This window comes from Piliocolobus tephrosceles, chromosome 9 (assembly GCF_002776525.5).
Source record: "Piliocolobus tephrosceles isolate RC106 chromosome 9, ASM277652v3, whole genome shotgun sequence".
NCBI lineage: Eukaryota > Metazoa > Chordata > Mammalia > Primates > Cercopithecidae > Piliocolobus > Piliocolobus tephrosceles.
Window position 1 is genome coordinate 130,565,802 of NC_045442.1, and position 26,407 is coordinate 130,592,208.

The window sequence follows — 26,407 nt, forward strand, 5'->3', positions numbered from 1 at the left end:
TTTTTTTTTTTTTTTGAGACGGAGTCTCGCTCTGTCGCCCAGGCTGGAGTGCAGTGGCGCCATCTTGGCTCACTACAAGCTCCGCCTCCCGGGTTTATGCCATTCTCCTGCCTCAGCCTCCGGAGTAGCTGGGACTACAGGTGCCCGCCATCTCGCCCGGCTAGTTTTTTGTATTTTTAGTAGAGACGGGGTTTCACCGTGTAGACCAGGATGGTCTCGATCTCCTGACCTCGTGATCCGCCCGTCTCGGCCTCCCAAAGTGCTGGGATTACAGGCTTGAGCCACCGCGCCTGGCCACGTTTAACTTTTTTTTATGGAACCACCATACAGTTTTCCACACAGGCCATACTATTTTACATTCCCACCATCAGTGTGCAAGGGTTCCAGTTTTATTAAATCCTTGCCAATACTTGTTATTTTCTGATTTTTTTGAAATGGAATCATTCTATTGCCCAGGCTGGATTGTGATCTCAGCTTACTACAACGTCCACCTCCTGGGTTCAAGCAATTCTCCTGCCTCAGCCTCCCAAGTAGCCTAGATTACAGGTGTGAGCCACCACACCCGGCTAATTTTTGTATTTTTAGTAGAGACGGGGTTTCACCGTGTTGGCCAGGCTGGTCTCAAACTCCTGACCTCAAGTGATCCACCCACCTAGGCCTCCCAAAGTGCTGGGATGGTAGGGATGAGCCACCACACCCAGCTAGCTTTTGCATTTTTTGTAGAGACAGGGTTCAACCACGTTGTCCAGGCTGGTTTCGAACTCCTGACCTCAGGTGATCTGCCCACCTCGGCCTACCAAAGTGCTGTGATTACAGGCGTGAGCCACCACTCCCAGCCTATTTTCTGATTTTTTTGATAGAAGTCATTCTAGTGGGTGTATCTTTGTAGTTTGGCTTGCGTTTCCCTCATGGTTAGTGATGCCAAGCACCCTTTTTGTTCTTCTTGGCCATTTGTCGTCTTTGGATAAATGTCTGTTCAAGTCCTTTGCCTGTATTTGAATCAAGTTGTTGTTAATGTCTTTAGGGGTTCTCAGTATGTTCTGTACATTAACCCCGATCAGATGCATCAATTGCAATTATTTTCTTCCATTATGTGGGTTGCCTTTTTGTTTTATTCAAAGTGTCTTTTGATGTACAAAGTTTATCCTAATGTTCAGTTTGTTTATTTTTTGTTGTGTTGCCTGTGCCTTTGGTGTCGTATCTCAGATAATGTTGTTGAATTCCTTGTTATGAAGGTTTTGTCTGTGTTTTCGTCTGAGTTTTATAGTTTCGTGTCTTACATTTAGATCTTTGATCGTTTTGAGTTAATTTTTGTATATGTTATAAAGTATAGATCCAGCTTTGTTTTTGCATGTGGATATCCAGTTGACCTTGCACTATTTATTGAAAAGACTGCCCTTTTTCTATAGAACGGTCATGGCACTCCTGTTAAAAAAAAATTGGCCGGGTGTGCAAGGATTTCTTTCTGGGCTCTCTCTTCTGTTCCATTGGGCTGTGTGTCTAATCAGGCCACCATAGGGAAAGCCTGGAATTTCAACTGTCGGCCTACAAGAATATAGAGCAGCCTTCATTGTTAACCCACAGGGGAATCCAAAGTAGGAGTTTAAGCTTAAAACAAAATTTTAATTTTGTTTTAGGTCAGATTTTTGTTCTTTAATTTTAAAGAGAATTTTTAAGGCTAACCATAGCACTTTTGGGTCTTTCTAGAGATGGGCTTGCACTTCCTAATGGTTAGTGGTGCCAAGCACCCTTTTTGTTCTTGATGTTTTTGTCAGTTGTTTAGGATGAGATTTCTGAAATCCTGTTTAAGATTTACAATTCTGATTTAAAGCGTCCATCTTTTGGCCATTGACGTTTAGAATTTTCAGTAGTGTATATGTTTCAGTAGTGACTCAATCCGATAGCCTCTTGATGGAAAGTCCAGGATAGATCCTGGAGAGGACATAGAAGAAGCAATTCCAAAGATATCCCCCACAAAACATTCACTCTCAGAAATGGGCTCAATTAGCAAAGACTCTTGTTGACACAAGCTCACCCGGCAGCAGGAGCTGAGATGACAAAAGCCCCTTACACACGGGACCTCTTATTAAGACTAAACTCCCGAGCACTTGACGTGTGCGGAACGAAAAGTCTTGGGTTCCTGTTTTCAGACCGGCCACCTGACCTGAACCAAAAATCGTGCCTCCCCTGATGATGGAGACCAGAGTGCTCCCACTCGGTCACGGTTCAACTCTCAAGCACATAAAACAAGACCCCAGAAAACTTTTGTTTCTGAGACTTTCATTTTGGGGTATTGTTTTCTGAGTCCCAACAGAGGTTTCTGTTGATATGTCTTCATCCATGTCCAGTCTCCTAATAGCCCATCAAAGGCAGCCTGCATTTGTTACCGTAGTTTTGATCTGTCACACTTCTTTTTTTTTTTTTTCCTTTGGGATTTCCATCTTTCTGCTTGCCTTGCCCACCTGTTCTTACCTGCTGTCTGCTTTATCCATTGGAGCCCTTAGCATGTTATCCTAGTTCTTTTAAATTCCCTGTCTCATGATTCTAACATCCCTGTCATGCCTGGTTCTCAGGCTTGCTCTGTCTTGACGTTGTGTTTTTGGCCTTTTGTCTGCCTTGTAACTTTCTCGGGAACCAGCTGTGGTGTGCTGGGTGGAAGGCACTGTGGTGACTACACCTTCAGTGCTGTAGGGTGAGGTGTGGGCAGGGGCCGCCTTCCACAGGAGGCCTGGGAGTCTCAGTCTGTAGTGAGCCCGGGCCCTGGACTGTGAAGCTCACAGGAGCTTCTCTTTTTTCCACCCGTCTTAGATGGGGCAGGATGGCTAGAGGAGGGCAGGAGCGAGGTATTTCCCTTCCTCTAGGTCTGTTCTGCTCTGACTAAACCCCGGCAAGTTGAACTCTGGTTAAATTGTCTTTCCTGAGGGCAGACCTTGTTAAGAAGAACAGAGTGCTCTGGTATTTTTCAAAATGGTTACTTTACTCCTGCCCCTGCCAGGAGCACGAAGGGATTTTTCTCTCGTATTCACTAGGAGGACCTGGTTGAGCTCCAGAAAGTATAACTCGCAGAAGTGCAGGACCCCCTGCAGTTTTTAACTCTCAGAGGTGGTCACCCTGAGCATCCAGCAGTTCATCAGTTCCAGGGCAGTGTTTTCTGTCCTCGCCCTGGTTCCTGCAAAGGTTTCCGCTCCATACGTTGTGATCGCTTCTCTATTCATCTGTCTGTCTGTCCAATATGGCAGCAGTTGTTTGCCTTGTGACCTTACTTAGGATCTAAGAAGAGTTGTTAATTGTTCTGTTTTTTTAGATTTTTTACTTGTCAGACCAGAGTGATAACTTCCAGGCTCTCACTTGCAGCGTTTTTTTGTAATGCATATATCTTACTTGGTGTTGTGTCTGTGCATTTTCTTACTGGGTTGTTTTATTACTCACTTTTGATAGTTATTTCTGTGTTTTGGATATAAGTCCAGATATGCAATATGCTTTGTTCTCCTAAGAGTATTTTTGAAAAGCAGTTTAAAAATTTCTTATATAATCAAGTTTATCATTTTTTTCTTTTATGGTTCTCCCTATTGGTTTATATTGCTCCTATAAGTTTAATTGCTTTAGATTTTACATTTCTAGGTCCATTTTAGGTTAGTTTTTGTATAAGGTATGAAATATGGATCAAAGTTATTTTCATTTTGTGTGTAGGAATCTGCGGCTGTTTGTTGAAAGGCTTTTCTCCACCAGCGCTGCCTTTGCACCTTTGTCGGAAGTCATTTGTTCATGTGGGTCTGGGTTTATTTTTGGACTGTCTCTTCTGTGCCATCGATGCGCTGGCCCGCTCTGACTCCAGTAGTGCACTGCTTGGCTTGTTGGCATAGCTTGCTTTATTGTGCTTCTCTTCATTGTGCTTTGCAGCTACCATGTTCTTTATGAATTGAAGGTTTTTGGCAACCCTACATCAAGCAAGTAATTGGCACCATTTTTCCAATAGCATGGTATTCACTTCATGTCTCTGTGTCACATTTTTGTAATTCTCACAGTATTTTAAGCCTTCTCATTATTATTAATGCTAATGGTGATCGGTAATCTTTGGTGTTTTGTACTACTGCCATTGTTTTGGTTTTGGGGCACCAGGAGCCACACCTTTTTTTTTTTCCGAGACTCACTCTGTCTCCCAGGCTAGAGTGCAGTGGCGCGATCTCGGCTCACTGCAAGCTCCGCCTCCCGGGTTCACACCATTCTCCTGCCTCAGCCTCCCGAGTAGCTGGGACTACAGGCGCTGCCACTAAGCCTGGCTAATTTTTTGTATTTTTTTTGGGGGTGGGGTTTCACTATGTTAGACAGGATGGTCTTGATCTCCTGACCTCATGATCCGCCCGTCTCGGCCTCCCAAAGTGCTGGGATTACAGGCTTGAGCGGAGCCACGCCTTTTAAGATGGCAAACTTAATCTATGAATGATGTGTGTGTCCCGACTGCTCCACTAACTGGCTGTTCCCTTGTCTCTCTCTCTTTGCTTGGGCCTTCCTGTTCCCTGAGACATGACAGTATTGAAGTTAGGCGGTTAATAACCCTACATCCCCTCCTCTAAGGGTTCCAGTGAAAGGAAGAGTTTTACTTATCTCAATTTTAATCAAAAACTAGAAATGATTAAGCTAGTGAGCAAGGCATGTCAAAGGCTGAGATAGGCCGAAAACTAGGTCTCTGGAGCCAGTTAGCCAAGCTGTAAATGCAAAGGAAAAGTCATTGAAGGAAATTAAGTGCCCCTCCAGTGAACCCAGAAATGATAAAAAAGCAAAACAGCCTTTTTGCTGAGGTGGAGAAACTTTGATCTGGATAGAAAAACCAGTCACAACATTCCCTTAAACCAAAGCCTAATCCAGAGCAAGACCCTAACTCTCTTCAGTTCTGTGAAGGCTGAGAGGTGAGGAAGCTGCAGAAGAAAAGTTTGAAGCTCATAGAGGTTAGTTCATGAAGTTAAAGAAAAGAAGCAGTCTCCATAATATAAAAATGCAAGGTGAAACAGCAAGTTATCCAGAAGATCTGGGTAAGATAATTGATGAAGATGACTACAGTAAACGACAAATTTTTCAATGGAGACAAAATAGCCTTATATTAGGAGGAGATGTCATCTAGGACTTTCATAGCTAAAGAGAAGAAGTCAATCCTGGCTTCAACATTAGAAACCGACTCTTGTCAGGGGCTAATGGAGCCGGTGACTTTAACTTGAGGCCAGTGCTCATTTACCGTTTACCATCCTAAAACCCTAGGGCCCGTAAGAATTATGCTAAATTTGCTCTCCCTGTATTCTGTAAGTGGAACAACAAAGCCTAGATGACAGGACATCTGTTTACATCATGGTTTACTGAATATTTTAAGCTTACTGTTCAGACCTACTGCTCAGGAAAAAAAAAGAAGATATTTTTTAGATTTTAGTTTCTCATTGAAAATGTACCTATTAACCCGCGAGCGCTGACTGGTGGGTGTACAAGGAGATGGATGTTGATTCCGTGCCTGCTAACACAACATCCGTTCTGTAGCCCATGGAGCAAGGGGTCATTGTGATTTTCAGATTTTCTTATTTAAAAAATACATTTCATAAGGCTCTCGCTGCTCTAGATCATGGTTCCTCTGATGGATTCTGGAAAGGATTCACCATTCTAGATGCTGTTAAGAACATTTGTGATTCATGAGGGAAGGTCAGAATGTCAACATTAACCAGAAACATTGATCCCAACCCTCATGGAGGACTTTGAGGGGTTCACAACTGCAGTGGAGAAAGTCCCTGCAGATGTAGTAGAAATAGGGAGAGAATTGGAATCAGAAGTAGAATTGGAATCAAAAATATGACTGAATTGCTGCAATCTCATATACAGCTTGAATGTGTAAAACTTGCTTCTTATGGATGAGCAAAGAAAATGGTTTCTTGAGTTAGAATCTATTCCTGGTGAAGACACTGTGAATATTGTTGAAATGACAACAAAGGATTTAGAATATTCCATAAACCTAGATGATAAAGCAGCAGCAGGGTTTGAGAGGAGTGACTCTAATTTTGAAAGAAGTCCCGCTGTTGATAAAATGATATCAAACAGCATCACACGCTGCAGAGAAATCTTTGGTGAAAGTGCTGTTTTCTTAAGAAATTGCCACAGCCACCCAAGTTTTCAGCAACCACCATCCTGAACAGCCAGCCCTCATCATCAAGGCAGGACCAGCAAAAAAGATTATTATTTGCTGAAGGCTCAGATGATCGTTAACATTTTCCAACAATAGATTATTTTTATCTATTTTTTTTGAGACATAATCTCACTCCGTCATTTAGGCTGGAGTGCAGTGGCACGATCACAGCTCATGGCAGCCTCTGCCTCTGGGGTTCAAGTGATTCTTGTGCCTCAGCCTTCCAAGTAGCTGGGACTATAGGCGTGCGCCACCATGCCCAGCTAATTTTTGTATTTTTATTAGAGATGGGGTTTTGCCAAGTTAGCCAGGCTGGTCTTGAACTCCTGACCCCAAGTGTTCCACCTGCCTCAGCCTCCCAAAGTGCTGGGATTGCAGGCCTGAGCCAGCAAGCCCAGCCATCATTAGAGTATTTTTAAACAAAGGTATTGTAGTTTTTTTTTTTTTAAAGGACATACTGCTCTCTCACATTTAATATAAACAGCTCAGTGTACTCATAACTTTTATATTCACTGGGAAAACAGAATTTTGTGTGACTTGCTTGATTGCAGTGCTCTGGAACTGAACCCATGATATCTCTGAGGTATTCCTATACTGCAAATAATTCTTGAAATTAGGTAGTGATAGCCTTCCAACTTTATTTTTCAGTGTTACTTCTTAAATTCTAGTTCCTGTGCATTTCCATGCAAATTAGAATGAGGTTGTTAATATGTACAAAGTGCTGAGGTTTCTGTTGGGGGTTCATTGAATCTCTAGATCAGCTGGAGAATGTTGACATCTGAACAATATCCATGAACAAGATGTATCTCTTACTTGTTTACATCTTCTTTAATTTCTCTCAGAAGTATTTTTTGGTTTTCAGTGTACTGGTCTTTTACATCTTTTATCCCGTTTATAAGTGTTTTTTATTTTTTGGTGCTATTGTAAGTGATTTTTAAAATTAGTATTTGCAGTTGTTGGTTACTAGTATATCAAAACATTAATTTTTATATACTGAGTCCAAACCCAGGAATTTTGTTATGCTCACTTACTAGTTTTAGGCACTTTTTGGTAGGTTACATTGGATTTTCTGCATAGATGACTGGATTATTTTAGAATGAAGACCGTGTTACTTTCTTTCCAATCTTGAGGCCTTTTATTTCTTTATCCTGCCCCGTTGTACTAGGTAGGCCCTCCAATACAAAGGTGAACAGAAGCGGAAACAGCGGACCAACGTTTGGCTTGTCCCTGGTCTTGTGAGAGGCACTCAGCGTTTGGCTTGTCCCTGGTCTTATGAGAGGCACTCAGCATTTCCCCCTTAAGTGTAACGTTAGTGGTGGTTTTAGGTCTGTGCCCTTTATCATGTGGACGAAGCGCTCTTCTTTTCCTGGTTTGCTGAGAGATTTTTATGAGGAATGAATATTGTAGTTTGTCATCTATGGGGATAGGCATATATTTGTTGTTTTTTAGTGTGTTAGGATGAATTGTATTAATTGTTTTTCAAATGTGATACCAACATTCATGGTCTAAACCTCCGTAGATCGTGATACAGTATACTTTGGATATACTATTAGATTCCATTTACCAAAACTTTGCTTATAATTTTTACACCTGGGATCTTGGTTTCTAGTTTTCATTTCAGTGTTTTTCTTTCTATTTAAGTTTTTGGGAGAGGTTATGTATTATTTCTTCCTCATATGAGGAAGTGAAACAAGTCACGTGGGCAGGAGTTTTCCTTTTTTTCTTCTTTCCTTTCTTTCTTTCTTACTAAACTTACTTTATTTAGTTACTTACAGAGTCTTGGTCTGCCACCCAGGTTGGAGTACAGTAGTATGATGGCTCACTCAGTCCCAACCTCCTGGTCTCAGGCGATTCTCCTGCCTTAGCCTCCCAAGTAGCTGGGACTACAGTAGCACACCACTATGCTTGGCTAATTTTTGTATTTTCTGTAGAGACGGAGTTTCACCATGTTGCCCAGGCTAGTCTCTGTACTCCTGAGCTCAAGCGATCCGCTCACCTCAGCCTCTCCAAGTGCTGAGATGACAAGTGTGAGCCACTGCGTCCCACCTGGGCAGAAGTTTTATTTATGGGAAAGCTTTCAACTACAGTTTCTTTTTTCATAGTGCTACTCATTTATTTCTTCTCGAGGGAGCTTTGGTTTACATATTTACGAAGATTTGGTCTATTTCATCTGAGTTGTGGGATTTGCGGCACAGAGTTGTTCATAATACTCTGTTATCACCTGTGAAATCTATAGTCATGTTGCATCACTCATCCCTGTTATTGGTAATTTGTGTCGTCTTTATGACCCCAATTGATCTGGGTAGAAGTTTGTTAGTTTTACTGACCTTATCAAAAAGTGTTTTCCGTTGGTCACGGTGGCTCACGCCTGTAATCCCAAGCACTTTGAGAGGCTGAGGCGGGCAGATCACCTGAGGTCAAGAGTTTGAGACCAGCCTGGCCAACATAGTGAAACCCCATCTCTACTAAAAATACGAAAATTAGCCGGGTGTGGTAGTGGGCACCTGTGGTCCCAGCTACTTGGGAGGCTGAGGCAAGTGAACTGCTTGAACCCAGGAGACGGAGGTTGCAGTGAGCCAGGATCGCACCATTGCACTCCAGCATGGGGGACAGAGCAAAACTCCATCTCAAAAAAAAAAAAAAAAAAAGTTAGTGTTTTCTTTTCATCAACTTTTCTCATTTATTTTACTCTTTACTATTTCATTGTCTTTCTTCTGATGTTTGTAATATACTTTCTTCTGATTTCTTTGGGTTTAATTTACCCTTTCTCCTGTGTCCTAAGGTGGAAGCAGAGCTCATTAATACAAGGCCTTTCTTATTTTCTGATACAGTCATTTAGTTTCACTATTTTCCCCATCAGTAGTGCTTAAGCAGAATCTCTGGAATTTAGATGCATTGTTTCATTTTCAGTTACTTCCAAATACTTTATTTCTTTTTTGATTTTTTTTTTCTTTGATTCATAGGTAATATAGAGGTATTTGATTTAGTTTACAAATATTTTGGGGTTTTCCAGGGATCTTGCTTTTATTAATTTCTGGTTTAATTTCATTGTGGTCAAAGAACATACTTTGTATGACTTGAATTTCTTTAAATATATTATTAAGTCTTGTTTTATGGCTTCAAATACGGGCTGTCTTGTTAAATATTCCATTTGTCCTTGAGAAGAGTGTGTGTTTTGCTGTTGCCGTGGGGAATATTTTGTCAGTGTTGATGAGGTCAGGTTGAGTGACAGTGTTCAGGATTACTGTGCTCTTCCTGATTTCTGCCTCATTGTTCTGTCAGCTATTGAAAGAAAGGCTCTATTAATTTATGCATTTGTCTGTTTATCCTTTTAGTTTTATCAGTTTTTGCTTCATGTGTTTTGAAGACTTGTTAGGATTTTTGTGGCCTCTCGATTGATTGACCCCTCTCTCTATCTTTAGTAATAGTATTTGCTCTCAATTTACTTGGTCTCATGTTAATGTAATCACTCCAGGCTTCTTCTGACTAGCCTTAATATGGCATACCTTATATCCTTTTTACTTTAACCTATTTGTTTATTTAATAAAGTGCATTTGTTGTAGATAACATAACATTTGGGTTTTGCTTTTTTGTCTTCTATTTAGAATGTTAACATTTAGTGTGGTCATTGCTTTGGTTAGGTTTAGGTCTCTCATCTTGCTATTGGTTTTAGAATAGTTTTAGACTTACAGACAAATGGAGACGATTGAACACACATAGTTCCCATATACCTGGCACCCAGTTTTTCTTACTGTGAACATCTTACTTTAATATGGTGCATTTATCCCCATCACTGAACCAGTAGTGATACATTGTAACCTAACGTCCTTTTTCTGTTGCAGGATCTCAGCTGAGAACCACATTATATTTAATTGTTACGTCTCCTTAGGCTCCTCTTGGCTCTAACAGTCTCCCAGGCTTTCCTTGTTTGTGGTAATTTTGATACAATAGTTCTGAAGAGTACTAGTCAAGTGGTTTGTAGCATCCTCTTCTATTAGAATTGGATGTTTTCTCCTTGTGATGCTGCAGTGTTAATGGGTTTGAGAAGGTAAAACACCATTTTCATCACATATGTCAAGGTGCACCCTGCCAGCGTGACATATCACTGTTGGTGTGGATCTTGATCGCCTGGCTGTTTACTGGGTTTCTCACTGTGAAGTTACCCTTTGCCTCCCCATTTCCGTGTTGTACTGTTGGGAAGGAAGTCGCTGAGTACGGCCCACACTCAAGGAATTGGGGATTTACGGTCGCCCTCTATGAGGACACGAATCTTCGTAAATTATTTAAAATTCTTATGTATGGGAGATTTGTCTCTTCTCCTTTATTTACTTATTCAACTATTTATAGCAGTGTGGATTCAGGAATGTTTGTTTTATAATTTTGGTTATAATCTGATACTGCTTTATTTTGTTGCTCAAATTGTTCTAGCTTTGGCCATCAGGAGTTCTGGTTGGCTCCTTTTGACATGCCCCATCAACGCAGGGCTTTTCGTGGTTATTTTGTTTGGTTTTGTTTTTTTCTCCTTGCTTCAGTCTTAGAATCAGCCATTTCTCCAAGGAGCGTTGGGTCCTTCATTGGAGAGTGATATCAGAAACCAAGATTGAGTGCTAGGCATGTTGTGTTTCTTTTTGTCCCATCTGTTCTTCGTTCCTCTTTCCCTCTTTTTCTGTTTTCTTGTGGAGTAGCCTTCTTGTTTTGCTGTTTTAATGATTTCTTTGCGTTTTGTTCCACTTCCTTCGGCTAACCCAGTCTACGTGTGAAGCAGTCTGCCGCCATTGCTCTTGTGGCCTGGATGCTTTGGTCGTCATGCATTTTGCAGTTACTTACGTTATAAACTGACAATATACTGTTTTTATTTTTATTTAAAAGTCAGTTATTTTTAAAAGAGATTTAAATTATAACAAGCAAAAAAGCACACCTATTTGTCCATGTGGTGGTGGTTTCCAGTGCTCTCTATTCACGTGTGTAGATTTCTCTGGGTTGGGGGCAGACTGTGCCAGGGTCTGATGTTACACTGGAGCTGAGCTGCTCGATGTTGCCCGCAGCTGACTGATCCTTGGAGCTCGTCGTGCTTCTCATTTTCTGTTTGATTTTGGGAAGTTTCTGTTACTGTGTCTTCAGGTTCCCAAGTCTGCTGTAATGCCTAACCTGTTGTTGATCTCATCAAGTATTTTTAATATCAGACATTGGAGTTTTCATCTCTATAAGTTTTTTATTTTTTCTTTCTTATTTTTGTAACTTTTATGTCCTTAACCTGACTTTGTGAACATATGGAATACAGTTATGGTAACTTTTACCATCCTTCTCAGTTAATTTTACCGTCCGTGTCAGGTCTGGACGACGTCTGTGGGTTGATATTTCTCACTGTCATGGGTGACACCGTCCTGCTTTCTTTGCGTGCGTGGTCATTTTTGGTTAGATTGAGTTTTACTTTATTCAGGGCTTGGTATTTTTGTATTTCTTTAAGTATTTGATATTTGTTCTGAGATGCAGCCAAGTTTCTTGGAAACAGTGTGATCCTTTCATATCTCGTTTTTAAAATATGTTATAGGTGTGAGTGGAGCCGTGTGGTGTGGGGCCTGTTTCCTATCACCAAGGCAGGGCTCCGGGAATCACAAGACTTTCTGGGGGGACGGTTAACCATTTCAGGCCCTGCACGTGAATGACATATATTGTTACACTTCTGATCCTCTCAGGTGGTTCTTCCATGAGCCTTGGGTAGTTTCATCACATCTGTGCTTTGCAAAGAACCTGGCCAACAACGTGCTGGGGCCTGGGCCCTGCGGTTCTCTGGAGCTCCTCCTGCTGCCTGGCCTGTGCACTCAGCCTCCCCATCTCCTGCATTCTCTTTTTCTCTTTCACGCAGCCATACACTGGGTTCCCACCTGACTTCCCACTCCCTGGGCATAGCCTGGGACTTCCCTCAGGGCAGTGGGCTGGACCTGTGGGCTGGACCTGTGGGGCTTACTTTAATGTCTCATGTCAAGCCGGGCACGATGACTCACACCTGGAATTCCAGCACTTTGGGAGGCCAAGGCGGGCAGATCACAAGGTCAGGAGTTCAAGACCAGCCTAACCAAGATGGTGAAACGCCATCTCTACTAAAAATTTAAAAAAAAAAATTAGCCTTACCTGGTGGTGTGTGCCTATAATCCCAGCTACTCAGGAGGCTGAGGTGGGAGAATCACTTGAGCCCAGGAGGTGGAGGTTGCAGTGAGCCAAGGTTGCAAGACTACGCTACTGTTCTCCAGCCTGGGTGACAGAGCAAGACTCTCTCAAAAAAAAAAAAAAAAGTCTCATGTCACATAGGAATCCATGTCCTTTGTTGCCCTATGTCCCACATCTGGAAAACTATCATTTCATCTATCTTATTTGGTTTCTTAGTGGTTTTAAAGGGTAGGTTAACCTAGCTCCTGTGACTCCATCTTGCCTGGAGGCAGATGGCCTGTGTCTTCCCAGCACCATGTGCCCAACTTCCAGTCTCCCCGAGAGCCCGCCTCACTTGTCCTTGTCTGTGCTCCTCAGTCTCCTCTGGCTGCAGTGCCAGGCGTTTCTTGCATGGTTGGGTCACTCCCCATCTTTCTAAAGTGGTGTTATCTGTCATCTTAGATGAAGCCACCCCGGGCAGCCCATCTTCCACTGTAGAACACTTCAGCTGTCTGCTTGCTGTCCCATCTCCTTGCTTCCATTCCCTCTGGAGTCCAGTCCAGGTAGACAGCTGTCCTAAGCGGCATTTGTCGAGCTCTTTAATGACCCTGGTGCAGCCAGATTTAGTAGTTAGTTCCAACTTCTTAACTTACCTGGCTCTACTGTGTCATGTTATAGTGGGTGATTATCTTGGCTCCTAACTTCACAGTATCCTAATGGTCTTCCCACCTTGCTGGCTGTTAACCTGTGTCTTTTGGCCCTCATGCACTTGCCTCCTGCTGAAGGTGGGAGTGTCCCAGGTTGAGTCCTGGGCTGTTTTTCTTCCTTCCCTTGTGGCTTCGGCACCAGCTATCGCTTGGAGAGTCCTCCCTAGTGCCCTGTCCTCCGTGATTGCATTAACTTCTGGCTGGTGCCTGCACAGTCTGTCTACACCATGGAACCAGAGATCTTTTCAAAATGTCAGCCTTGAATTGGTTTTCTATGACGTTTACTCTAACATCCTCTAACGTCCTCCTTGATCTCACTCACACACATCAGCCTCTGTGACCTCATTTCTTACTGTGTCTATCACCCCTCTTCTCAGCTGTGCTGGCCTCCTACTCTGAACTCTACCCCTTGAGAGGCCCCATCTTGGGACGCCTGTGCTTGAGGCTGCCCACTTAGAACACACTTCCCACCTTCCTGCGTGCCCCACCCCTCCTCTGTCAGATCACATGGCACTTCGTGTCTGGACGGCACCAGGCCTTGCTGCCCCTCATCCTGGGTGGTTTCCTCAGTGTCAGTTTCTCTCTGACATGATGTATATAGTTACTGGTTAACTGTCTGTCGTCTGCCTCTCCCACGAGAGTGTTGGCTTCACGAGAGCACGGGCTTTGCCTTATTCAGGCTGAATTCACAGAGCCTGTCATAGTGCTGGGCACATAGAAATATTTAGTAAACACCTGTTAAACATGGGGGGTGGAGTGTGAATTTAGATGAGTGATCCGGAGACACTTTAGTCTAGATGGACAGTGGCATCAGGTTGTGTTTTCAGTTTTCAGTCTCATTGAGTCCCATGGTTTGGTTTTGTGTTATAAGGTTGCTTTAGCAGTTTTGTTTTCTTTTTGCTGATGGGGGTGGATTTTTACTAAGCTCATTGTATAACATACAAACTCTCTGTCCCTCTTATTTGTCCTGAACGCTCCACTTTGTCTTTGCCTTTTCATGGTCTTTAACTTTGACTTTTAAGATACAAGTGTCTCTTGTGTTAGCATGGCTCATGTATGATTATACCATGCTAATTTGTATAGGAATGTAGAAAAAACTTAGTTCTTAGCGTTTCAGTGCCTGTCGTCTCAACATTATTAAAATACCTGTTTATGCAGTGTCCAGAGTCCAGCTCTGTCTTACAGAGCTTCAAATTCACGGCCCTGTGCTGCCTGTGACCACACACACCATGCCCTCTGGCATCTTCTCAGAAATTTCTTCCAGGATTTAGATCCAGCTTTTGTTTCCTCTTGAAGATCTGATTTATTTATCATTCTCTTATAGGAATTCTGTAACACGACAATTCTCACTTGTTCCTTCTACTCTGGAAGTTGAAAGGCAAATTGGAGCCTCTGTTGTAGAAACTGTCTAGTGTTGTAGGGCCTGTCTGTTTATGATCTCCAGCCTTGGTTGTTTGCCAGTTATCTTTGTTGTTGGTTGTTTTAATTTTTTCCTCTATATTTTATTATTGTTTAGTGTTTGTGTTTGTGTAGGTTACTTGAAAATTCTTTTTGCAGTGAGACAAGGCATGAACTAAACTTACACTTGTCATTTCTGGTAGAAAAAGCCCGTGCTAAACTCTGCTAATGAGACTTAGATTATTTTTCTAAACTGTGCTGTTTTTGTTTTGGGGGATAAAGGAATAGATTTTTTTGCATGATTTACTTTTTTGATAGGTAAAGTAGCAGTTTTCATACTCAATATACACTTATGTAGGTGTGTCAGAACGTAAGTTGAAGGCACTAGAACTGCTGTACTGAATTATCTGCTTCCTAAATTTTAAGCCGTTTTTCCTAAGTTGATTATTACTTTTCTGTAGGAGGAAATGAGTCTCAGCCAGAAAGCCAGGAAGACCCGCGGGAAGTACTTAAGAAAACGTTGGAGTTCTGCTTGTCCAGGTAAGGCTGGTGGTGCTTTTCCTAATCCTGATATTTCTAGTCTTGTGCAAATAGTTAAATTATATACAAATGTGATGTTTTATGAAGGAGTATCTACTCACATCCATATATATGAATATTCAGACGTGGAATATTGAGTAATAACAATCTTTTGACATTTGAGAACGGAATGGAACCTTCATGTCATGGTCCCCCGTGGTGGTGGTGGTCACTGTCCGGAGTCCTGTCTGAAGGGCCTGGCCCGCCCTGTGCTGCTGAATCAGACTCTTCATCACACCGAAGTTTGAGAACAAATGTGCCATGTTGTTTCTGAAAACACACCAAACACTGAGATAGCAAGTTGTTTTGTTTATATAACACTCATTTTTAATCATTATTTTTTTCCCCTGAGTAATACGTTTTTCTTAGTAAAACCTTTAAAGTTCCAATGGCAGAACTGGACATAAAGGAAGGTGGGATTGGGTTGGATGTAATTTCTCTGAGTATGGCAACAACCGATTGGCCGTGTGTAAGGTTTTCTGGCGATGATGATTTTCCTGGTGTTTTCTCTGGAGCCCTGAGGATTCCACACAGGTGTCTGCTAGGGGCTCCTTGAAGCCTATGGGCTGTATGAGGTGGAGGTGTGACGGGCTCTGCTGGCCTCCTCCCCGTGCCCATGCTGTTCCACGTTTGGAGTCTGAGCATACCGCACGCACCATGACACAGTAGACGCAAGAGGTGCTGGGGCACCAGTGGAGCACCCCAGTGGGGCACAGGTGTTAGCCCTCTGCCACTCACACCCTTCTGTAGCCCCATGGGGCCAGAATCAGCTACAACTGGAAGATGGCCGAGATGAGGGTGGAGCAGGGCCTTCTCCTGCATGGCCTCCGTTTGATCGGCCAGTCATGGGCCTTCACTGAGGGACACTGAGCAGAGGCCCCAGGAACCCAGCACTGCTTTCAGTTTTGAAATGTTTCTTAGGACCTTGTTGACTACATTGTACAATGCCTTGAGAATTCACAGGAAACATTGATCTTTGACCAAAACACCAGAAAATAGCTCATCGTGGCCCAAACTGCTGATGATTTGTGGCTCACCTTTGGGTTTTGTGGGTAAAGTTACTGTTTCCTTCTTTTCAGTTCTGGCTGCCAGGAAGCCAGGGCTGGATACAGGCTCTCTAGTGAGTGTTCCAGAGTCCACAGAAGGATTTTGTGAATGACGTGATCTTGGCCTTTTTATGTTTTCCTTTCTTGTTCATTCAGCTGGATTTCTGTACTTTACATTTTTTTTTTTCTTTTTTTTTTTTGAGACGGAGTTTCACTCTTGTCACCCAGGCTGGGGTGCGATGGTGCGATCTTGGCTCACTGTAACCTCCACCTCTTGGGTTCAAGCGATTCTCCTGCCTGAGCCTCCCAAGTAGCTGGGATTACAGGTGCCTGCCACCAGGCTTGGCTAATGTTTGTATTTTTGGTAGAGACAGGGTTTCACCATGTTGGTCAGGCTGGTCTTAAACTCCTGAGCCAGGGTGATCTGCCCACCTTGGTCCCCCAAAGTGCTGGGATTCCAGGCATGAACCACCATGCCCAGCCTAACAAAATTGTATGTATTTTTAATAAACTCCTCAAATACTTCTTAGGACAAAAATGACAGCTACAAATAATTACATCTTATTTAAAAATAACCATCTCCTCATGAACTTTGATTGTAGAAAGTGCAGTATACTTTTACTTTTGCACTCCCTGCCTCTTCAAGGCTGAGATTTTGAAAAAATGTAACTGAGGCTGGAGAGACAGCAAATAACGATGGGTCCTGGGCTCCGATTTAACTCCAAAGCAATACCATGCCACACTCATGCCTCTTGTGAAACTGGAATTGCAGTAGGTGAAACTTCTTTTTAAAGAAATATTGATTAAAAGAGATTGTTTTCTTTCAACAGGGAGAACCTTGCTAGTGACATGTATCTTATATCACAGATGGACAGTGACCAGTATGTGCCAATCACAACGGTGGCTAACCTCGACCACATCAAGAAGCTCAGCACTGATGTGGACTTGATTGTGGAAGTGCTAAGATGTAAGTAAATGACAATTTTAAATTAATAATACTTGTGCTTAGAGTATTTGTCTTCTCAGGGTGAACCTTTAAATCTATAGCCATCAAACATTAAGGTCCTTGATGGCAAGTCAGATTCTTCTCTTGCCTCCGTTGCTTTCTGCTCAGGTCCACTAATTCTGGAGTAGCGCCTGATAGTCCTGGGAATGCCAGTTGGATCCATTATGAAACCTCAAACAAGTTTTGGGCCATATGAAGTAGAAAATAATCTTTTTAATGGGAATTTTAAAGATAGCTGTTTCATTCATGAAAAACAAAATAAAAATAACATTTATAGTTAAAGTAAAATACACTTTAATTACAGTTTTGCCACTAAAGGTGTTTCTTTCAAATTGCAACTTCCTGTTTATGTTTTGATGAAATAATTATTGCAGTTTTTCTTAAAATTGTGTTGTGGGCCAGGTGTGGTGGCTCACACCTGTATTCCCAGCACTTTTGGAGGTCGAAGTGGGCGGATCACAAGGTCAGGAGATTGAGACTGTCTTGGCCAACATGGTGAAATCCCGTCTCCAGTAAAGTACAAAAAATTAGCTGGGTGTGGCGGTGCGTGCTTGTAATCCCAGGTACTTGAAAGGCTGAGGCAGGGAAATCGCTTGAACTCGGGAGGCGGAGGTTGCTGTGAACTGAGATCGTGCCATTGCAGTCCAGCCTGGCGACAGAGCTAGACTCCGTCTCAAAAAAAAAAAAAAAAAAAAAAAATTATGTTGTGAGTGAAGTTGTTTCTTTGAAATTTGGCAACATCAAATAGTGTTTAAGCATGAAGTGTTGACGATGCCCCCTGCGTAGTTTTGAGTGATTGGACATTGCTAAGCCTGACCTCAAGTCTCATTTAAGTCCACTGCCTCTACTCGCATAGAAGGGTTTCCACATCGTCCCTGGCTTAACTGTACTGGCGACAGTTCATGCAGGTGTTTTTATTCTTGTGTGGATTCGACTTTACAGTAGTGTAAAAAGGTAAGAGCTTAGTTGGATTTTCTTTTCACAAATACAAGTTTTCTATTTCTCTGTTTTTAGACAGATATCGTGGGTTATTAAATTATTGGAGACAGTGAAGAAACTGGCAAACATGATTACCATTGACTGTGAGTTCTGAGAGTGGCACTGCCATCTCCCAGGATGGCGCCGTGCTCCCTGGTGTCACCATGCAGAACAGAAGCTGTTGTCTGTGCCAGCTGAATTGGGCCCCATCTTTGAAAGGCCAGCAGCATTCTTGTCCCTGTTTATACTCTGAAGTCTTTTTGGTTACGATTAGGAGTTCCAGGTTTAGTTATTCCTTTTTGGACAGACCTTGCAAATGCTGCTGCCCCACTGGAATGATTTCTCAGTTGATTGTTACTGGCAAGAAGTGGTTTCCACCGACCATGAGGATATTAAATTGCTCTGTGTGGTTACTTAACAGAGCCCACCTGCCCATAGGCGATCCAGGGCAGCCTCGTCACCTATTTCGTCCCATTTCCTCCTGCCTTCTTTATGACTTACCTTTTATCCATTTGCACTCAGCTCTTTAGTTTCTCATTTTGTCTTTTTTCACTCGATTTTTGGACAGAGATGTACATGCCTTTGTAAGAACCTGTGTGATAAGAATATCGTTAGCAAGTTATTGCATTAATTGTAGTTCTTAAGAGGATGAACATGTCATAAATAGGTCCGCAGGATTAAAGTTCTCATCTTACTTTGTTTTTTTTTTTTTTTAATTTAAATTGAATGAATGAATGAATGAATGAATGAATTTATTTTTGAGATGGAATCTCACTCTGTCACCAAGGCTGGAGTGCAGTGGTGCCACCTCAGCTCACCGCAACCTCTGTTTCCTGTGTTGAAGCAATTCTCCTACCTCAGCCTCCCAAGTAGCTGGGCATTACAAGCATGCATCACCACACCCAGCTAATTTTTTGTATTTTTAGTAGAGACGATTTTTTACCACGTTGGCAGGGCTGGTCTCAAACTCCTGACCTCAAGTGATCTGCCCCCCTTAGTCTCCCAAAGTCCTGAGATTACAGGTGTGAGCCACCATGCCTGGCCTCATCTTATGTTTAAATCTTGTGCCCAAAATACCTAACAGAGACTCAGACACACAGCAGATACTTGATGAATATTTGATTTTATCTTTTTAAAAATTTAACTCAAGATTGTCTGAATGATTTTACTTTGAATACTACAGCTCTTGTGTTAAGTTGTATAAGTTACATTTCTAGATTATTTTTAATGTCATAATAAACATACAGTGCATGTCCTAGTGTGTCTGATTCAAGTGCTGTTTTTACCCTTAATATAACTGAAACTGCTAATTAAAAAGACATGCTAAAATATTTGTCACCAGAATAAATACATTTTGTTATATTCACACAGTGAGTACCAGAGCTGTTACAGTGAGCTAGGCCTACATATTCCAACAAGAATGAATTTTAAAATTATAATGTTTATAAAAGCATATTTCCAAAATTGTGCAAGGTGATACCATGTCTATAAAGCTTGGGGGTGTGTAAAGCTGAAGCACAGAGATTTTTGTGGGTTCGGGGAGCATGGAGATGGTGGGAAAGCATGAATGGGATTGAAGCTCATCATTCAGTGCCACGTCACAGAGGCAGGTGAGTTGGGCGAGGCGTGGAGTGCGGAGAGTCACACCCCTGCCTGTATGGAGGTAGAATTTACATGCCAGAAATTATGCTTTCTAAGTGTACATTTGGTAAGTTTTAACATATTTATACACCCATGAAACGACCACAATCATGATACCAAACATAGCCATCACAGCCACCCCCGCCAAGCTTCCTCTACCCCTCCCCAGGCAACCACTGATTTGCTTCCTGTCCCTACAGATTAGTTTGCAGTATTTACAAATTTGATGTAAATGGAGTCGGTTATGCAATATCACTTTCCTTTGGTCTGGCATAACTATTTTGTTGTTTACTGGATTAGTAGGTGATTGCTTCTTTTTGCTGGGAAGTATTCTTTCAAATGGGTATTCCCAGTTGGTTCATGCACTTACCAGTTAAAGACATTTACGTTATTGCCAGGTTTTGACCACTACAAACTGCTGTGGACACTTGTGTGAAAGTCTCTGTGTGACCATGTGCTTCCCTGTCTCTCGGGTAAATAGCCAGAAGTGGAATGTCTGGATTGTGTTGTTAGGTGTATGATTAACTGTGAAACCACCCACCTGTTTTCCAAAGTGGTTGGACCATTTTACGGTTGGCCACCACTAGCAGGGATGAGAGCTCCATTTTCCCATATCCTTCTGACACTTGGTATGCAATCATGTTAATTTTATGTTTTCTAATAACTATATGGTGGTATCTTGTTGAGGTTTTAACTTCTATTTCTCTAATGATTAATGAAATTGAACATTTTAAAAATGTGCTTATTTGCCTTCTTTTTTCTTCTTTGCAGTAGTGTCTATTTAGATGTCCCACACATAGTTTATTAGTTTTATTAACAATTGAGTCCTTTCTTTAGAAATATACTTTATTTATTTAGTTTTTAGACAGAGTCTTGCTCTGTTGCCCAGGCTGGAGTGCAGTGCGTGATCTCGGCTCAAAAATTCCTCAGGGATCTAGAACTAGAAATACCATTTGACCCAGCCATCCCATTACTGGGTATATACCCAAAGGATTATAAATCATGCTGCTATAAAGACACATGCACACGTATGTTTATCGCGGCACTATTCAAATAGCAAAGACTTGGAACCAACCAAAATGTCCATCATTGATAGACTGGATTAAGAAAATGTGGCACATATACACCATGGAATACTATGCAGCCATATAAAAGGATGAGTTTATGTCCTTTGTAGGGACATGGATGCAGCTGGAAACCATCATTCTCAGCAAACTATCACAAGGACAGAAAACCAAACACTGCATGGTCTCACTCATAGGTAGGAATTGAACAATGAGAACACTTGGACACAGGAATGGGAACATCACACACCAGGGCCTGTTGTGGGGTGGGGGGAGGTGGGAGGGTTAGCATTAGGAGATATACCTAATGTAAATGATGAATTAGCGGGTGCACCCATTAACTCATCGTGGCACCTGTATACATATGTACCAACCAATATGGCCCATGTATACATACGTAACATGGCACATGTATACATACGTAACAAACCTGCACCTTGTACACATGTACCCTAGAACTTAAAGTATAAGAAAAAAATTTAAAAAAACATCCTGTGTGCTCCGCCCATTCATCCTCGCCTCCCCCAATCACTGGAAGCCACTGATCTTTTTACTGTCTCTGTAGTTTTGCCTTTTCCAGAATGTCCTAGGATTGGAATCCTGTAGGATGTAGCCTTTTCAGATTGGCTTCTTTCACTTAGCAATATATGTTAAAGGTTCCTCCATGTCTTTTCATGGCTTGATAGGTCATTTCTTTTTAGTGTTGAATAATTGTTCATTGTCTGGATGTCCCACAGTTTCTTTATCCATCTACCCACTGAAGGACGTCTTGATTACTTCCAAGTTTTGGCAGTTGTGAATAAAGTTCCTTAAACATCTGTGTGCACATTTTGCGTGGGCATAAGTTTTTAGCTCCTTTGGATAAATACCAAGGAGCACAATTGCCAGATCATATGCTACGAATATGATTTGTTTTGTAAGAAACCATCAAACTGTCTCCCAATGTGGATGAACCACTTTGCATTCCTATCGGGAGCGAATGGGAGTTCCTGTTGCTCCACATCCTCAGCAGCATTTGGTGGTGTCGTTGTTTATTTTTGCCGTGCTACTAATAGGTATGCAGTGACATCTCACTGATGTCTTCATTTGCATTCTCTGTGACATATGATGTGAAGCGTTTTTCCACATGTAGATTCACCCTCTGTAAATCTTTTGTGAAGTGTCTGTCCAGGTCTTCTGCCCATTTTTTAATCTTGGTCATTTTCTTGTTGAGTTTTTAAGTTTTTTGTGCATTTTGATGTTAACAGTCCTTTGTCAGAAGTGTCTTTTGCAACTGTTTTCCATCAGTCAGTGGCTTCTCATCTTGCTGACATTGCCTTTCACAAAGCAGTAGTTTTAAATGTTAATGAAGTTTTTTCGGATCTTGTCTTTAGTGTGGTGCCTAAGAAGTTATTGTCAGACCAAGGTCTTCTAGATTTTCCTCCTCTGTTTTCTAGAACTTAAGGTTTTGCATTTTACACTTAGGTCCATGATCCATTTGGGGTTAATTTTTGTGAATGGTGGTGCCAGGTCTGCACCTAGACGAATGTTCTGCCTGTGGATGTCGATTGGTTTAGCAGCACTTGTTGAAAAGATGCTTCTTTGCCCCACAGTCACGTTGTCAATGATGTATGTGTGTACACTGAAATATGTATTACGGGTATTCTGGATACAAGTCCTTATCACGTGATTTACAAATATGCTCTCTCAGTGTACAGCTGGTTTTTCTGTTCTACCAGTGTCTTTTGAGAAGCAGAAGTAGGCCGGGCGCGGTGGCTCAAGCCTGTAATCCTAGCACTTTGGGAGGCCGAGACGGGCGGATCATGAGGTCGGGAGATCGAGACCATCCTGGCTAACACGGTGAAACCCCGTCTCTACTAAAAGTACAAAAAAAAAACTAGCCGGGCGAGGTAGTGGGCGCCTGTAGTCCCAGCTACTCGGGAGGCTGAGGCAGGAGAATGGCGTAAACCCGGGAGGCGGAGCTTGCAGTGAGCTGAGATCTGGCCACTGCACTCCAGCCTGGGTGACAGAGCAAGACTCCGTCTCAAAAAAAAAAAAAAAGAGAAGCAGAAGTAGAAATTTTTATAGTCCAATTTGTTAATTTTTTCCTGTTACGGATCTTGCTTTTGGTGTTGTACCTTGCTTTTGGTGTTGAACCAAGGTTCTAATAGTTTTCCTTTTATTCCTTCTATGTTTTACATTTGAACGTTCGAGTCTGTGATTTTTTTTGTGCTGATGTTTGTCATGGTGTGGGGTGTGCGTCCTGTGTGTATCTGCTGCAGCACCCACGTGTCTGGGCTCTTGTTGTGCTGGCTGCCCGTGCACATGGGTGTTGATCTCTGGAACGTGTGTTTTATTCCCTTGATTATTTGTCTGGTTTGATGCTGACACTACAGTGTCTTGATCACTGTAACGTTATAGTAAGTCTTAAAGTAGGTACGGAACCTCCAGATTTGTTGTGGCTTTTTTAAATGTTTTGCATTTGTGTATGAATTTTAGAATCATCATTACAATTTTTCAAAAAGTCCTGTTGGTGTTTTTATTGGGATTGCATTGATTCTGTACATTCACTCCAGGAGAATGTACCCATTCTACCAATGTTAAGTTTTGCAGCCCACAAGCACAGACTATTTCTTTATGTAGGTCTTTAAAACATTCGCTTGGCAGTGTTTTGCAGTTTTCAGCACATGAGTCTTTGATGATCTTTTGTCAGATTAAGATACAAAAAATTAAATTACAGTCATGCCCCAGTTACCTTTCTTGTAGAGTGAGCTTTGATGGCTTATGTCTTTTAAGAAATGTTTCTGTTTCACATAATTTATTAGTGTGAACTTTTTCATAATATTCCATTGTTACCTTTTTCCTGTTGATGGAACCTGTAATGATGTTGCCACTTTCATCCTGATGCTGGTAATTTGTATCTTTGCAACAGTGGGCACCTCTGAGCCCTAATTGTCATCATTACTTGCTGAGACTCGAATCTGTACATTGCATAGTTTCATAGATGTGACACCAAAACACAATTTATGTAAAAACTGGCAAAATCTGAATTAGGTCTATTACCTCAGTCACACCAGCGTCCTAATGTAAACAGTGCATGACCGTTAGGTAAGAGATGATCACCAGGGCTCCAGGGAGGGGCACACAGAAACAAGTTGTAAGACATGATTATTTCACTTTAGGTACTTGTGGAAAGGAGAAGGCCATTAACCCTGTATTTTTATCTGCTTTTAGTGCTTGAGCTGTTTAGAACCTTTGTTTCATAGTGTTACATACATTATGGCTCTTGCAGGTTTTTAAATGTTCGTATTCCTTAGTTTTGAAAACTAACATGAGATTGGCTTAAAACCTTTGGATTGTGTTAGACTAGCAAAAGTTTTGACAGTTTACCCATTATTTGCAGGTTTCTTTAGCTTATTTAGTAATATAGTAATAGAATGTAACACATTCCACTGGCATTTTAATATTTTTGTTTTACCATTGATTTTTCTTCTCTTTATAGCTTTACCTTTAGTCCAAGTGGATGAAAAGGGAGAGAAAGTAAGGCCAAATCAGAATCGCTGCATAGTAATATTGCGTGAAATACCTGAATCTACCCCTGTGGAAGTAAGTAATTTCTCCTCTGAAGGTTACTTGGACATTTTCCCAAAGGTCTTTGTTGGTTTTGATTTTTTTTTTACTTTTGTGTTTTTTTTTGGGCTGTGTGCTTTTTAGACGGAATACTTACATTAACACTGTTTTCCCAGGATTTACACACACTGAGTTACAGAGTAGGAGGGAATGATTCCCAAACCTTTTGATCCCAGGACTCCTTATAATAAGATAGTGAAGGTTTATTCATTTCTATATTTAGACATTAAAAATAACACATTTAAATATTTATTTAAAAATAAGATTAGTAACCCCACAAATCAAGAAAAAAGCACTTTTGTGGTAAATAACTTTTCAAAACGAGTATTTTTATGTCAAAGGGGCATCATGAAGAACTCCCTGAGCCACCGGAGTGGCCGGTCTGAGCCCGCACCGCCCTCCCAGCACCGCCCCTCCCAGCACCGCCCCTCCCAGAGAACCGGGAGCCTGGCCCGAGCCCGCACCGCCCCTCTCAGAGAACCGGGAACTTGGGCAGTCCTTTTTTTTTCTTTTTTTTGAGACGGAGTCTTACTCTGTTGCCCGTCTATAGTGCAGTGGCGCGATCTGGGCTCACTTCAAGCCCCGCCTCCTGGGCTCAAGCGATTCTCCTGCCTCAGCCTCCCGAGTAGCTGGGATTACAGGCGCCTGCCACTGTGCCTGGCTAATTTTTGTATTTTTTAGTAGAGACAGAGTTTCACCCTCTTGGCCAGGCTGGTCTCGAACTCTTGACCTCATGGTTCACCCGACTTGGGCAGTAATTTTAGGGAACTACAGTATCTGATAGCTTAAAAGTAATGAAAAGCTATCTACTGTTACATGTTGCTATAAAATCTGCTGTTTATCCAGATGCCTAAACTGAGTTGTTCTGTGTGGTAAACACACTGATGGTTACACCTTGAAATCATGAAGCAAAGTCTTTGTATGAGGTGCTGGGAACTTAGTTTATCCTACCTCAGAAAACGGACTCTGCCTGCTCTGGGGACTTGCAGGCCACAGGAAGCCTGGGTTTGTCGTTGGTCTCATCTCCTGTGATTTCTGCCTCGTCATTCATGCTGCGTATTTCCACACACCTTCTCTGCAGAGGAAATGGACATGGCTGCTCAGGCTTCCAGATTTAGCTTTTCAGTCCGGGTGGGTCAGTGTGTGTGAGAGTTCTTAAGGAAAACTAGCCTGTGACAAAGGTTAGGATTCCAACAAAGTTCTCTGCCTGGCGTGAGAAATTTTGTTACTCTCATGTAAGTATGGTCCTACTCTAGCAAGTTTTACCTTCTGTTCAACTCAGCCTCTCTTTACTAGTTCTGTATTGTATGTAGTATGTGGAGAAAAAGAATTTCGGATTGTAATTTTTTTGCTCCTATTTTTATTAAGGGTCTGAATATGAAGGAGCAGCATATTTCTTGCTTTTTTTTTCTTTTTTTTTTTTGAGACAGAGTCTTGCTCTGTCATCCAGGCTGGCATGCAGTGGTGCGATCTTGGCTGACTGCAACCTCTGCCTCCCGGGTTCAAGCGCTTCTCCTGCCTCAGCCTCCTGAGTAGCTGGGATTACGGCCTCCCAAAGTGCTGGGAGTACAGGTGTGAGACACCGTGCCCGGCTGAGGACCAGCATATTTCTTATTACTCATTTGGACATCTGTATTAACTTAAAGTGATATTTAAAACATAGATCCTAATTTTTAAGACTTGAAATGTTTGTGAAACTTTAACCAAGGAGAATTCTCTGCATTTAGCAGTAGACATTGATTTTGGAGTATTTATATTATTCAAAACTGCTGACCTTATATCTGTTGTAAAACTTGAGCAATGAAGGCCGGGCGCGGTGGCTCAAGCCTGTAATCCCAGCACTTTGGGAGGCCGAGACGGGCGGATCACGAGGTCAGGAGATCAAGACCATCCTGGCTAACACGGTGAAACCCCATCTCTACTAAAAAAAAATGCAAAAAAAACTAGCCGGGTGTGGCGGCGAGCGCTTGTAGTCCCAGCTACTTGGGAGGCTGAGGCAGGAGAGTGGCGGGAACCCGGTAGGCAGAGCTTGCAGTGAGCCCGAGATCGCGCCACTGCACTCCAGCCTGGGC

General features: G+C 42.2%; 1 protein-coding gene across 3 annotated transcripts in view; it reads left to right on the top strand.

Annotated features, from left to right (window-relative positions):
- Positions 1 to 26,407, top strand: part of LARP4B (La ribonucleoprotein 4B) — a 124,486-nt gene that overhangs the window by 72,868 nt on the left and 25,211 nt on the right. For all 3 annotated transcript variants that reach the window (XM_023192442.1, XM_023192443.2, XM_026454785.1), the window contains 3 exons: positions 14,874 to 14,952; positions 16,868 to 17,004; positions 24,208 to 24,311. In XM_023192442.1, coding sequence (XP_023048210.1) covers positions 14,874 to 14,952; positions 16,868 to 17,004; positions 24,208 to 24,311 — 320 coding nt within the window. The remainder of the gene's footprint in view (positions 1 to 14,873; positions 14,953 to 16,867; positions 17,005 to 24,207; positions 24,312 to 26,407) is intronic.